Here is a 14969-nt window from a genome sequence, read left to right on the forward strand (position 1 = left end):
CCTAAACCTACCCATCTCCACCCCCAGATCCCTAAACCCACCCCTAATCCTACCCATCTCCACCCCCAGATCCCTAAACCGACCCCTAATCCTACCCATCTCCACCCCCAGATCCCTAAACCCACCCCTAATCCTACCCTTCTCCAACCCCAGATCCCTAAACCCACCCCTAATCCTACCCATCTCCACCCCCAGATCCCTAAACCCACCCCTAATCCTACCCTTCTCCAACCCCAGATCCCTAAACCCACCCCTAATCCTACCCATCTCCACCCCCAGATCCCTAAACCCACCCCTAATCCTACCCTTCTCCACCCCCAGATCCCTAAACCCACCCCTAATCCTACCCTTCTCCAACCCCAGATCCCTAAACCCACCCCTAATCCTACCCATCTCCAGCCCCTGATCCCTAAACCCACCCCTAATCCTACCCATCTCCAGCCCCTGATCCCTAAACCCACCCCTAATCCTACCCATCTCCAACCCCAGATCCCTAAACCCACCCCTAATCCTACCCATCTCCAACCCCAGATCCCTAAACCCACCCCTAATCCTACCCATCTCCACCCCTTAGATCTGGATCCAACTCCGCCCACTTGATCTCGTGTACTGCAGTCAGTGAGGTGCTACTGTAGAAATCTGGCATCCTATGAACGCAGTTAAACTGAGAGAGCATGCCGTTCACAGACACCAGAATGAAAGAGTTCACAGCAACATTCATCAGGCAGTAATACAATACGTTCAGTTCACGTTCGCCCAAAATATGAACGAGTTCATGAACTATTGTTCAATGAAGGCGTTCAGGCACAACACTGAGGGTAGATTTAGTGGTGGGGTGGGATTAGGGCATTCGTTAAGTTTGAGTTTATAGTTATAGCAGAGAATGTCTAATAAGGGGAGAACTTCCACTCTCAGTAAACGTCCGGCTTCTGAACTGGTTGCAGTTCCACTCTGGTTCCATATGAGGGCGCTCACAGGACGAGTGCAGAATGAATGGAGGTCAATGGAGCTATACCCCTCAAAATCCACTTTTCTCAGGATATAGTTTTTTGTCTAGTAATTTGAATGTTGTATTCGAAAGGAGATGCAAAGAAATTACTCATTGCTGGGTGTTAGATTTTTTTAGAGTCACTTATTTGCTTTAAAAAGTCTTTAAAATGTCAATGACATCATACACATCGTACGACCAGAGATACTGCTTTACGGCAATCCTTCAGTCACTTTGGTGCTTTCGCGCTCTGCACTTTCTTTTCTCTCGAGGCATCGACAACACAGCTGACACGGGTAAATACACGTGCTAGAAGAGTTTTTGTTTTGATGTTTTAAAAGAACACGCCGAAAATACACACACACACATTCTGGTCCCGCTTCGGATGCCACAATGCCATCAAGTGGTATCTCTGGTCGTAATCAGTCCTTCACTGCCCAATCAGCGTTCATTAGCAGAATGCTAGCGTGTTATGGGCAACAACAACTCAACCTGTAAGAAATCGAAAGGACATAACTCGTTCATTCAACTTTCGACCTATAACCCATGTTGAACTTGCAAAACCTACAATCAAATCTGAGATTTCTCAACGGCAATCGGGTGAAAGAGACAAATTTAGCCGTCTAGCTCCATAGACTCCCATTCATTTTGCACTCATGGGCGATCACCCCCAGTGGAACTATGGTGGAACTACACCCAAAATTCGGTACAATAGGACTTAATAGGGAGTGGACAGCCTCTCCGTAGACGGGCTCTGGTTATAGTGAAGGCTAAGGTTAGTGGTTGGAACGGGATACGTGGTCATGAGCTCCACCTAACTTCCGTTCTGATGCTGCTGTCCTCAGACTGCTGCGATGTATACCCCTCGCTGCAGACTGTAGCGCGGTGACGTCACGTATTTATGTCACGTATGTACGTGTATGGGTATGTGTTACTACGCATGCGCAAAGTATGACGTATCGTCATACAATACACGCATGTGCGCACGCGCAGTTCGTTTCAATCACTTCTGCCGATATATTCGATGGCAGCAAGTCAATAAGCATTATTTATGCTGTTTTAACAATTGTGCTTTTGTGTTAACGGCTTTAAATTGTAAGAGATGCCATAGAGCATCAATGTTTTACATTTAAAAACAAAAAGTTATGACATGTTTTGTGATATAAGTTTGTATTAAAAATGACAGGGTTTCAGCGAGTCTTAAAATGATATGTAAAAGTCTTAATTCGCCTTTAAACAGATTAAGGCTTGAAAGATGTCTTCAAATAGAGCAGAAAGACTTACATTAATGAAGTCATGTAGTTGATTTTTGCATGCATTACAAAAGAAATGTTGTTCCTCAGTATCAGATCATACTATAAAAGTTACATTCCTGAATGTAGTGTATGTACTGTAATTTATGTTAAATAAATGTCTGGTAAAATAAATTAAAAAGTAATGGAGTTGAACATTATATTTTTCTAAAATAAAACTAATTGTGATTCTCCTTAGATTTTTTTTTCATAATTTAGAGAGCATATTAATGTATTGAGTTCCCTTCAATTTATTCAAGACATTTTCTTTACTCTTAAAAAGGTGTTTGAGACCTAGGTCTACAAACCAAGGGAGTTTTACAGTGTTGTCACTATGCTGTCTGTGCAATCTATCCATCTATCTGTCTGCTCTTCCTATCTATCTGTCTGTCTATCCATCTATCTCTATCTGTCTATTTGTGTCTGATAGGCTGTATTGCCTTCAAAACTTTCAGCTTGAAAACTACTTTTAAAACTATGTCAAACTTTCAGGCTAGGCTTTCTCAAGCCAACCTCAAGTTTGTCTTAACAAACTTTTCTTTGAACTAGTTTATGTTGTTCATAAACAAAGTAAGTCTCTTAGGTACTTTACAGACAAAGCCAATAACACTCAAACATATCTTTGTCTAACATCTTCCTGTAATACGTTTATAATTTTAAAAAAAGAAATTCCTTGTATGACTCTGTACTATGTTAATGCCTTTCTTCAAAATGATTCAATATTGTTTGTTCTGTATTTTATCTAAATTAGGTGTTGTGAACTGGAGTGCATTTTCCGGACAATATAAGCAAGAGTTCCGGGTGCCGTACTCGATAACTTAAGCCTGTTTTATGCTTCTGCGTCGAATCGACGGCGTACCCCCGCAGGCCCCTCTGCGTCGCCGCGAACCCCTCCGCTGTAGCTCGACGTGCACCTCCAAAAAATTGTAACTACGCGTCGAGGCGATGCAGACCACAAGGGCTGTGATTGGTCAGATACACCGCGATGAAACTCAACCTAAAGCAGAAACCTAAAACGGCCACGACGCCGTAGGAGTGACGGCGTAGCTACGCAGTGGAGTTGACGCAGAAGCATAATTGCTATTGCTATTGCTATTGCTCGGTTGATTTATTTTTTCTATGAAGGAGGGGAATTTCAAGCAGAGTAGTGTGTGTGTGTGTGTGTTGATGTACAGATATGCATGTGATTATCTGTATGTGTGCATATTTCTTTTACACAATTACCATCTTTGTTTTGAAATAAAGGTTATCACTGTTATGAGTTTTTTTTTTGAGTTGGCATGCATAATATGGGATACAAAGATTGACAATGTACTGTATGTAGTTGGTTTAACTACTTTATTTGAATACATGATTTATAAAGCACAAAAATAAACATTTTAATCATAAAAGACTCGTGACGTAACCGCGTAACGCACATGCGCTGTCACCGCGTAACGTGTGTGGTATGGTAACACATACGTGACGTGAATACGTGACGTCACCGCGCTACAGTCTGCAGCGAGGAGTATTGCTGTGGTTCGGCAGTTCATGTCTCCAATCATGTCTTCAAATGTTAAGACCAAGAACCTCATGCTGCATAGAATAAAAAAAAAACAGTCAGTTACTGTATTATAGCACTATTGACTATTAATGTATTCATGAACATTTATTATAAGAAATGAGTCATATTGCATTTTTATTTTCTTCATACACTAACGCTCAAAAGTTCAGTAAGGTGAGGTCAGCAAGACTTTTTTTAAAAGAAATTCAAATACTTAAAAAGATAATACTTTTATTCACCAAGAATGCATTCAATTGATCAAAAGTGACAGTAAAAGACATTACTGAAGATTCCAATTTTCTATTAATAATAAAAAAATGTGGTTACACTTACTATTACAACTTACTATTTTAAGGTGTCATTGTTACAGTGTAATTAAATATTTAAGTACAGTGTAATATGAATTACCCACATGTACTTACTATAGGGTTAGGGTAGGATTAGGATTTGGTTGAGGGTTAATTGCATGTAATTAGGCATAATTCACTGTTATTACTATGGTAATTACATGTAACATATGTAACAAGGACACTGTAAAATAAAGTGTTACCAAAAATGTTTCCACAAAAATATTAATCAACTGTTTTCAACACTGATAATAATCAGAAATGTTTCTTGATCAGCAAATCAGCATATCAGTATGATTTCTGAAGGATCATGTGATCAAGACTGAAGTGGCTGCTTTGCCAAGGAATAACCTATATTTTAAAATAGAATAAAATTGAAAAGAGTTATTTTAAATTGTGATAATATTTCACTGGTTTCCGATCAAATAAATGCAGCCTTTTGTATCATGAACACGGATGCATTGTATAGTATATAAAAAGCCAAATATATAATTTCTTACTGTCAACTCACAACTACAATACAGCAGCCCCAACATTTGTAATGTAATAAAGGCATATTCACTGTCATGGGTCTCTCCTGGTGGCCTGGTTTTCATGTTTCTCTCGCTTTTCTCTCCATTTTGTAATCTGCAGCTTCCAGCTCTCTGGTAAGATCAGGCCTCCCTGCGGGGGTCAAGCAGTGGGCCACCATGGGGCATTTCGGAGATGAGGAAGGAAGGCCCCGCCTCCACGCCGTCAGAATGTGAAAGACCTGTTCTGAGAGGCTGTGCGGTGCACGGTGTCGAGCGATCTGGACAGCAGAGCGTCGGAGATGGAGGGACACAAAGAGAAGCGCTGCATCATCTTCAGTGAGCTCATCACAGAGCCATGATAATAGCTCTCCTTGGGCGAGATAAAATAAGTAAAACGAATACTTATATTCAGCAAAGATGCATTAAAATGATCAAATGTGACAGCAAGGACATTTAATATTACAAAAGATTTATATTTTGAACAAATGTTGTTCTTTTTAGCTTTCAATTCATTTAATAATGCTGAAAAAAAAGTATTATGGATTTCACAAATATTATCCAGCACAACTGTTTTCAAAATTGATAATTAATAAGAAATGTTTTTGAGCAGCATATTAGAATGATTTCTGAAGGATCATGTGATTGAAGACTGGAGAAAAAACTGATGAAAATCAGCTTTTCCACAGGAATAGATTACATTTTTATAATATATATTATAATTTTAACTGTAATAATATTTCACAAAATTACAGTTATTAAATTCACAAAGTTTGATTTTTGAACTGTTATTAAAACAAATATTTTTTTAAATGGGCATGATGCTTCTGATTATGAAAATGGACTGATTAATCAGCCTTTTAGGCACTTTTGTTGTTTTCCAGTTATTTAGAAATAAACATCAAACTAATTTAGAAAGTATGGCATGTGCATTGGTTACAGTCTTAAATAATATAAGACTGATTGAAGCTAAACTATTTTTAAAAGCACAAGATTAGTTTAAAATGCCATTGCAGGTAATATTCCCGCTGAACCGGAGCAGCAGCAGCAGCTCCCTCATGGAGAGTTCAGACGAGGGCTCTGGAGGGCCACAGTAACCCAGTGCCTGGAGTTCACACAGCGCGGCGCTAACATCTCTGCTGGGCAGAGTGGCCACAACCACGCTGGGGTCCAGACGCTCGTGATGAAGCACAACTGTGACTGAGAAGATCTTTACAGCTTCTTCCAGTCTTTCAACTATGGAAGTCCGGTTGGACGATTTTACAGAGGACTGAATGCGAAGGACTATTAACCTGAGGGCAGAGCAAGGTTTTAAAGGTGAGAGGGCAAGAGTTTTTTTTTTGTTTTTGTGGTAACACTTTAGTTTAGGCTCCAATTCTCACTAGTTGCTTATTAGATTGCAAATTTCTACGTATTGACTATTTATTAGTACTTATAAAGCACATATTAATGCCTTATTCTGCATGACCATATTCTACATCCCTTAGTCCTACACCATACCTAATTATACTAGTAATTGTAAAATAAAAGTTATTATACTTACTTTTGCATCAATTGCTTTCCTTACTGAGTATTTTGACCTGCACAGATCAAAGCTGGTGGTTCCCTGCCTAAAATAATTCTTGTGTCATTTAGTCTGGGTTTAAATTCTAGACAAAGCGTTACAAACTTAGAAACGACCTTACTAACTATTGATAAGCAGTAATTAGGAGTTTATTGCGTCAAAAGTCATAGTTAATAGTTAGTAAATAGTGAGAATTGGACACTAAAGTGTGACCTTTTTTAGTTTGTTTTCTTTTTTACATTCGCACAGATTGATTTTGGTCACTCAGTAGGCCTACCTTTCGTAGTTCTCTGGTAGCTCAAAACAGACCAAGCTGTTCTGTAGGTTCTTTATACTGACTTTATCCAGCTCTTCTCTTCTCAGAGATAGGAGGACATGGCAGGATAAGTGTCAAAGGTCATCTGAGTTTCAGGGTTGATGGATGGCTTTTGTAAAGTAAGGGGGTTAGCAGAGTGGTAGGAATCATTTTTGGATTTAAGAGAGGATAAAAAACAAAGGCATCCACTAGCTGTAACTAAGGAGACAAAGAAATGCCTCTATACACAGGTGTCTTCTATACTTCTTCTATACACAAACTTAGGTGAAACTATTACCAATATTTTCCACTAAACATTATTCTTCAGATCCTCTTTCAGTAAATTTTGTGGTTATGAATAATTATGAGCAAAATCTTTGTTTTATAACTATTACATTTTTTTTAGGTTGATTAGCCCCAGAAAACCTACTGAGCTTTTTATTCAGGCATATTGGCGATCATTTGTTTTCTGTGGAAATATTCATCATACATTTATTTTTTATCATGGTTAATAAGTGGAGAGTCACTTCATGACGAATTAGAAAGTTCCGTGCGACTGCCACGAAACATGACATCTGTACGCAAATGTCGGAGACAGTGGAAAGGCGGTCAGAAAGCTCTCGGATTTCATCAAAAAGATCTTCATTTGTGTTCTGAAGATGAACGAACGTCTTAAGGGTTTGGAATGAGAGGGTGAGTTATTAATGACAGAATTTAAAATTTTGGGTGAACTAACAACTTTAATATACATTCATACCTAGAAAATTAGATAATGTGTATATATATATATATATATATATACAAAGCATTTATTAATTATTTAAAATAATTAATAAATACACAAATGACTACTCAATCTATTTGAAACTTTTCAGTGTAGATGTTTCTAAACGTTTACTAATCGTTTAGTACATATTAAGACACTTTTTCCCAGTCATCTCAATGGCAAAGTGTTCCAAATGACCTGAATTCACCCTAATTGCACATCTTTACAAACCATTTATAAATTATGTGTTCATATTTTTGCAGTACCCAATCTAAAGTTGAAACTACTCATCATTTGTACATGTTTACTATTAATCACATAGTACCTTTGTGGGCATGGGACTTTTAGCTGTAAACGTTTGTGTAAAGGGTAAAGTTTAGCTAAATGCTTCCAAAAAGACATAAAACACCACATAATTGTAATTTGGGTGCAAAACATCAACACTTATATTTCCTTAAACATGATATTCATTGAATCATACATCAACAGGAGAAAACCAAACAAAAAAAGTTATCAAATGTTCATTTATCAAAACAATATAATATAAACAGTTTGAACCGTGTTCCCTTAAGGTAACCAAACTGACCCCTTAAACCTACCCATACCACCAATCGTGTCCAGAACCTTACCCGTTTTACACCTCAATAGAAGAAAGTGTTTTTTTTTTTTGCAATAGAACATGAACATAAAAAGTACATTTTGTACCTAACAATTACTATTATTATTATTTTTGACGTAAGTACATAGTTAAAGACACCTAATTTAAAGTGTGACTGGTCATTCTTATATTTGTTCAGTTTTCTGTTGAACATCCAGATAACTCATAGCTACCATACGCATTTTTGCATTTGTACTGTAAAAAAAATAAAAAAGTGTATTCGGTAATATGAACTGAAATTGAATGACATTTGTAAGCATTTTAATTTACATTAAATGATGACCTGTTAATCAATCAACATGTAGTGTTTAATAAGTAAACATTAACAAGCACATTCTCTCATATTTCTAGCCATGTACATACATATTAACTAATGATCTGTTAAGCATTATAATGTTTGTTAATGATTTATTAATTAAAGTTATTATAAAGTGTTTCTAAAGGCAAGGGCTTCACAAGCAGCTTCATTGCAGTAGGATACAATTTTCATAACCAGCGATCTTTGAGAGCATTTTATTCTTACTAATTCTTTTTTTAATCATCTTACATGATAGATCTGTTATTTTGTGATTCAGCCTGACTGAAAAGAAATTCTGAATGTACCGTCACTTGAGCGACAACTGGTGCGGTGAAGGATCCAGGCAAGTAGTCGAGTCATATTCTGGAGTCCGCACTGAGCTTGTGAGACAATCCTGTCCTATAGGGACTGTAAAACTCTCCGTCCTCAAACGGGACAGAACCGCAAACACACCCAGAGAGTACACACGCACCACTGCAAACCAACCCTGTGGAAAAGACAGTTCCATCATACTTACACAAATATCATATAAGCGATAATTGTACACCTACAAATACGATCAACCTTGCTGCAGAGCAAAAATCTATGAAAATATAATGGTTGTATAATGACCTCTGTTAATAAATGACTGAAGTAAGTCAAATAAAACAGAAGACTGCATGGGCTTTATTACAGACCCTTTGTCCTCCATAGAAGCCTTCAGTAGATGTAGGTGTGATGTAGCTGACTCTTTGCTCTGGATCCACCACTTTCACGGTGATCTCTCTGTAGTTCCCACGGTAACTCGCCTGGCTGGAACGGCTTACGGCACTGCTATGGTGTGCAGTGGGAAAACGACATCTGAAATGTCTGTTGTTCTGTATGCGGAGGACAGTGCTGGCTGGCTCCTCTGATCCTCACACCATGAGAGAACTCAGACCATCAACCACCTCACAAGACAAGATGTTCACAACTTCTGATGGGGCAGACTCTGGGAGATTTCTGAAGATCTGGCTCTGTCTGCAAGCCTGCATGTTACCAAAATACACTTTTTAATGCTGGATCCAGTATTATTTCCTCATTAATAAATGTACGCATAAGGAAATTAGTAGTATTTTTGAAGTTATGTTCACACACATGTGATCGTCCAGTCATATCAGTGGCCTAATAAAAGCTGATTTGTTTCATATAGAGCAGGTGGCCTCATGCTGAGATCACATGACCATTGTACTTGCTTTATCTCAGTAACTCCCATACTATTAGACACTTTTGCTCACAAAATAAATTAATCATGCTTGAATGACCAGCGTATTTTTACAATGAAAGCTATTGCTTTTGCAATTATGCTATATAGCCTAGGCTAAACCACGCTAGGTGTCAGTTTAAGTCCAAGATGACTGCAATATAGCATTTAAAAGGGGTCTTACTATCCTTTTCTACTTTTTCAACTTTAGCTCAAAGTCACTCCAAAGGGAGACATTTTATTTAACAGAATTATCTTTCCAATAACCACAAATGACGGCTCGTTGGACTACAATGAGTTTTTTGGGCTTTATGAAGTACATTTACATTTATTCATTTAGCTGACGCTTTTATCCAAAGCGACTTACAATTGCTATATATGTCAGAGGTCGCACGCCTCTGGAGCAACTAGGGGTTAAGTGTCTTGCTCAGGGACACATTGGTGTCTCACAGTGGATTCGAACCCGGGTCTCTCACACCAAAGGCATGTGTCTTATCCACTGCGCCATCACCACCCCAATTTACAATGTTACTCATTTAAACAATCCCGCCCACAGATTTATTTTAACCCCAACTTTTAACTGTGAACACCTGCCCCATAATGCTAATATAGACTTGCCCAACAGTTACCAACGGTTCAATCTTTCACTGCCTTCTCCTCTGCTTTTCTCTTTCCCCTCTTGCACTTTTTCTTCTTCCACATTACCATATGTTCAGAAAGTTTTTGCAGTCAGTGACCATAGTTTTAGATGTTGAGTGTATTCTTATTTCCTCACGTGAGCTCTCTTCACTTATGTTTCTGTCATCCGTACACACATAACAGTGCTTTACTGGATCTGAAAGCCTTGTTGACTGCACATTTGCAAGCCAGTGATCTTCAGGATGCTGGTCCAGTGGAATACTGATGTCACATGATTCTGGTTTTATGTGGTCTGCAGTATCCAGAGGTCCAGTACTGGTAAGATCACCTCTCTCTTCACTGATTTCAGTAAGAAAAGCAATACAGTGTCAAGTCTCTTGCTCATTACAATGAACTGCTTTACAATGACGTGGACATCTTCCAGGACATTAAGAATGACATCAGTCACATGGTCTTCGTAAAAGTGGGATCCATAGAAAGCATCTAAAAAATACACTCAGTATTGTCATGTTTGTGTGCATATGAAAGATTATTGCACAATTTTATTCCTTTACCCTGCATCAAATAGACAAAACAAGTGTACAGATTAAATATAAGGCCTATATCAGAAAGTAAAATGGTGCAAAAGTAATAGAGATATTCTAAAAGAGTGGAAAGAGGGCCATGTCCAAAGGATTAAGGAGGAGGTGTATCTATCATCCCAAAAGTTGTCCTTTATGGAAAATTATCCATACAAATTATACTAAAATTAACCACAGCTGAAATGTTTGGGGTCTTTTATTGTTTTTGAAAGAAAACTCTTATGATCAAGTAAAAACAGTAATATTGTGAAATATAACAATGAACTGTTTTCTAATTTAATATATTTTAAAATGTAATTTATTCCTGTAATGGCAGAGTCTTCAGTGTCACATGTTCCTTCAGAAATTATTCTAATATGCTGATTTGCTGATCAAGAAACTTTTCTTATTATCAATGTTGAAAACAGTTGTGCTGCTTAATATTTTTATGGAAACAGTGATATATATTTTTAGGATACTTTAGATTTCAGGATACAAAAAACAACAACATAATTTATTTGAAATAGAAATGTTTCCTTGCAGAATAAAAGTAGCCTAATTAAGTTTTTCACAAAAATAAATAAAAAATGTAGTGTAGATTTTCAAGTGACCCAATTACATTTGAGCTTGTCATATTCTGAGAGCCCTTGCAATTTTTTTTTAAACAAAACCATAATTATTGAGGGAACAGCCTTGTATTAGCCTATAACTTTAAATAATTTATTTTTACCTTATTTTATAAAATCTGTATTATTACATTCACTATGAATGCTTCAGCAATGTAGTACTCCATCAATCATGCCAATAAAAGCTTTCGGACAACGACACACACAGACACACACACAGACACAGACACAGACACACACACACACACACACTCCAAAGTTCCCAAGCCTCTCATGCACTTACCCCGATCAGCTGTTTTCTGAGACTCTGTGTCTGGGAGTGTGTGCCAAATTAGAGCACATATGCCCTGTGTGAGTGCTTGCTGTACCGCAAAGAACCTCTCTTTCAGCACACACACTCTTTGGGTGTGAACCTCACAAAACGTCCTGACTCCTGAGGACCTGGAAAAGCCTTGTGTGAAGTCCAGCTGAATCTCTATGGCCTGTTTCTTCTCTTGCTTTCGCTGGTTGCTTTCGCTGGTTGTAAAACTCCTCTCAGTTCCTCAGCGGCTCCGTGCAAGAGGTTTAACAGATTGTTCTCTTGTGAGAGTGTTAGCTGACTGGCTGGTTCTGCCATATTTTCAATGTGTTCGCTGAAAGCCTTGGAGCATAAACTATGAATTTGATTATTAGAAGAAGCAGATTATTCGAGTTTTCCTCTCCGTCTCTCACTGGTAAACCCAGGATTTACCACCCCAAGCCTGTAAAACAAGGTCGTCATTGCAAACAGAAGGCATGACTGGACACAAAAGCGGCCCTTAGAGATGGACGACTCTTTCAAAAAAAAAAAAAAAAAAGAGAGTAATGTGTACATCTGTGAATGGCCCCTGTAGTCTTGTGACCCAAATGAGGCACAGATATAAGCAAACACTCTGTAGTGTAACTGTAATGCTGTGAAATATTATTACAATTTAAAATAACTTGCAAATATGCTTGTAGCATGCACCCTCCTGATGTTATAATATTCAATTAGACCTCACACAGCTTACAGCAGGCCTGTAATGTACATGAACATCATAGATTTTTTAATGAAAGCCACTGCAGCAAATTAAATGGCACCACATAATACTGCCAGATAACATGTTTCATGAGAAAAAAAGCCTGCAGATATTTTAGATGACTAAATGCAATGATCAAATTAATAAATGATAACACACATGAAGGTTACAGTGTAGTTAACCTTTCTGGCATTTTGACATTATTTAATCTTAGGGAAATTAAAACATGTTGGGGTTTAGAACCATGTGGTCGGATGAAACTAGACAACCACACACCTGTGGACAATTAAGAATATTGCACACAAAATGATAAAGGGTCTCTTAAGACAAGTTCTAAATTGTCTGTCTTTACATTCTAGGACAGAAGCATTAAGTGGCAAGTGGAGAATGTTATATGTCTGTATCATGGACATCATCCTTTATTAGAATCTGTTTTCTTCAGGTCCACATGACATGACCAGTACGACCTGCATTGTATGGACAGTGTATGAAAAAAAATATACTATATAATGGCATTTTATATTTTATTTGAAAAATATAGTAAAATAAACATTACAATTTCCTTGTTATGCCACAAATACAGGGACATTGAAAATCCAGAATTCCAGTGCCATCATGTGGTCAAATGATTGAATTGCGCATAAATATAGGTGTTGACAAACCTGTCACGACAACTATTATTTGTCAGGCTCATATTTGTACATGCTATCTTTTATATTGTATCGCTGTCATGGATGCGCATTACTGTTTCTTCAAATTCAGGCACTTTTATATCCGAGTGGGTGTTTATTAAAACAAAAACAAGAAGTAAGTATTTTTCTTACTATATTTTGAAAGTCACACTAAAACTTTTTTTAAATGCCGTTTTTTTCTATTTAACAATCTCCTTTTATGTATTTTAAAACCTATGTTAAACTACACAAGACAAAATAAGCACAATCTATTTTATTTATTAGGCTATGTGGCAACGTTTTAGGCATTTCCCAAAAATTATAACGTTCCCTCAGTTGTCTCAACTTATTTCCATCACAATTAACCAACAACGCTTGCCTTTTAATTGTCTTTTTTCCTTCAAAAGTATGTGCACTTTAAAACAAAAACAAAAAATTCAACAGTGTCAGTGTGATGAAAAAAAAAAACCCAGAACATTAAATTTAACACTTTTGAACAAAATATTTTGTGCATAATTCCCAATCATGCCTATAATTTGTTTAAAATGCAACTGTCATTTACACCACTGTCATAACAACCACATCATGCTGTTAACACCGGAAAAAGTTTCTCCACCCATTAGTAGACAAAAAAAGTGTCCATAGTTGAAGAAACACCCACATACACTAAATGCAAAAAACATCAAGATATTTCATGGCAATCTACTAGATTTATAAATGTAATTTAACCAAACAGCGGTGCTGTGGTATTGTGGGACTGTGGTTGGGTTAACCGGAATGCAGAATGCCTCGCTGGAGGCGCATCAAGCTGCAACATGCAGAAGACTGAGAGACGGTGACCGAGAAAGAGACACTTTCAAACTGATTTAATCACCAACACTATTATAATGTCATTTTATTTGAATTGTTGTAGAATGATGATCTGATGATCTGGGCATGTGTCCCGCATGTTTGTTGCAGCAGTATTTAGGCGCGGTTGGTTGGGCACGAGGCGCGTCCGCGTGGCCTGGCTCAGGTAGGCGTGGAGACCCGCGCGCCTAGACTCGAAATCCGGAACGGCCGCCTGATGGGTAGAAACAAACTCCGGCATGAAGACAAAGTGTCCAAACTAAGCAGATGATGACAACTTCTCGTCAGAAAGTTACAGCGCCAGTTTGACAACAAGGAGGCTGGTCCCTTTTTGAGGTATGTTTCGAGAAAAGACCTGCTTAATTTCCCCTAACAACATTTTGAACATTCGTCACTTTCGTTCATGGCGTTATGAAAATCTGTTATTGCATTTAAATGGTCACATATCCGATTGGTTTGGTGAACTTATTAGCCTTTATAAACTAGGTTGCAATCGTTTGCTTTGTAGTGTGTTTTGCTCATTCACTCGTTGTGTAAACACACTCCCTCAACCTGTTGATGCTGCGCTCATTCACTTCGGCCAGTAAAACTATAAAAGTGCCTTAGTTGAAGAAACACCCACATACACACCAACTAACGTTAAGTGCAAAGTTCTCACGTAGTTTCCATGCAAAATAAGTAGTTTATATATTACTGATAACATTTGTCTTGTTATCGGAAAGAGATTTTTGCATGTTGTTAAACCTGAAGGTATTGCTACATGTGTTTTTACATAAATTATGGACCGCTGTATGCTGATTCTTATGTGTCATGCTGAAGATTTGATCAAGTTGTGATGGTAACGTTATTTCAAGATGGTTATATTTATTTATGCTGTAAAACATGGGACATTATGTCTTTCTAATAGCTGGACTTTGCTCTTTAGTGTTGGATTTTTATGAGAGAGAAATTCCTGGTATGCATGACTCATTGTAATGACTCATGTGAATTGGGGACAGCAGAGCAAGGCAAAAATGTTCCCACATTCTTAAAGTTCACCAAAAATGAAACTTCTGTCATCATTAAGTCACCCTCATGATGTTCCAAAACCTGTATGAGTTTCTTC

At 37.7% G+C, this 14969-nt stretch overlaps 2 protein-coding genes across 3 annotated transcripts in view; one reads left to right on the plus strand and one right to left on the minus strand.

The window, feature by feature from the left end:
• Positions 1 to 4734: 4734 nt before the first annotated feature.
• On the minus strand, positions 4735 to 11923 carry dthd1 (death domain containing 1). The gene is given in 16 exon segments (XM_077227346.1): positions 4735 to 4773; positions 4775 to 5052; positions 5688 to 5971; positions 6521 to 6592; positions 6594 to 6689; positions 6691 to 6731; positions 6734 to 6757; positions 8566 to 8661; positions 8664 to 8747; positions 8938 to 9230; positions 10116 to 10189; positions 10191 to 10485; positions 10488 to 10604; positions 11591 to 11634; positions 11636 to 11797; positions 11799 to 11923. Coding segments are annotated over 16 exon segments (2124 nt in total).
• Positions 11924 to 13639: 1716 nt separating this feature from the next.
• arap2 (ArfGAP with RhoGAP domain, ankyrin repeat and PH domain 2) overlaps positions 13640 to 14969 on the plus strand; it is a 126551-nt gene continuing 125221 nt past the window's right edge. The window contains exons 1-2 of one of the 2 annotated variants that reach the window (XM_077229517.1): positions 13640 to 13850; positions 13976 to 14200. The gene's annotated coding sequence lies outside the window, so the exon portion shown is untranslated. The other variant, XM_077229518.1, reaches the window with a different exon arrangement.

The sequence above is a fragment of the Siphateles boraxobius genome, unplaced genomic scaffold (genome assembly GCF_051911475.1).
Source record: "Siphateles boraxobius isolate OS27281-9 unplaced genomic scaffold, OSU_SipBor_1 130, whole genome shotgun sequence".
Lineage (NCBI taxonomy): Eukaryota > Metazoa > Chordata > Actinopteri > Cypriniformes > Leuciscidae > Siphateles > Siphateles boraxobius.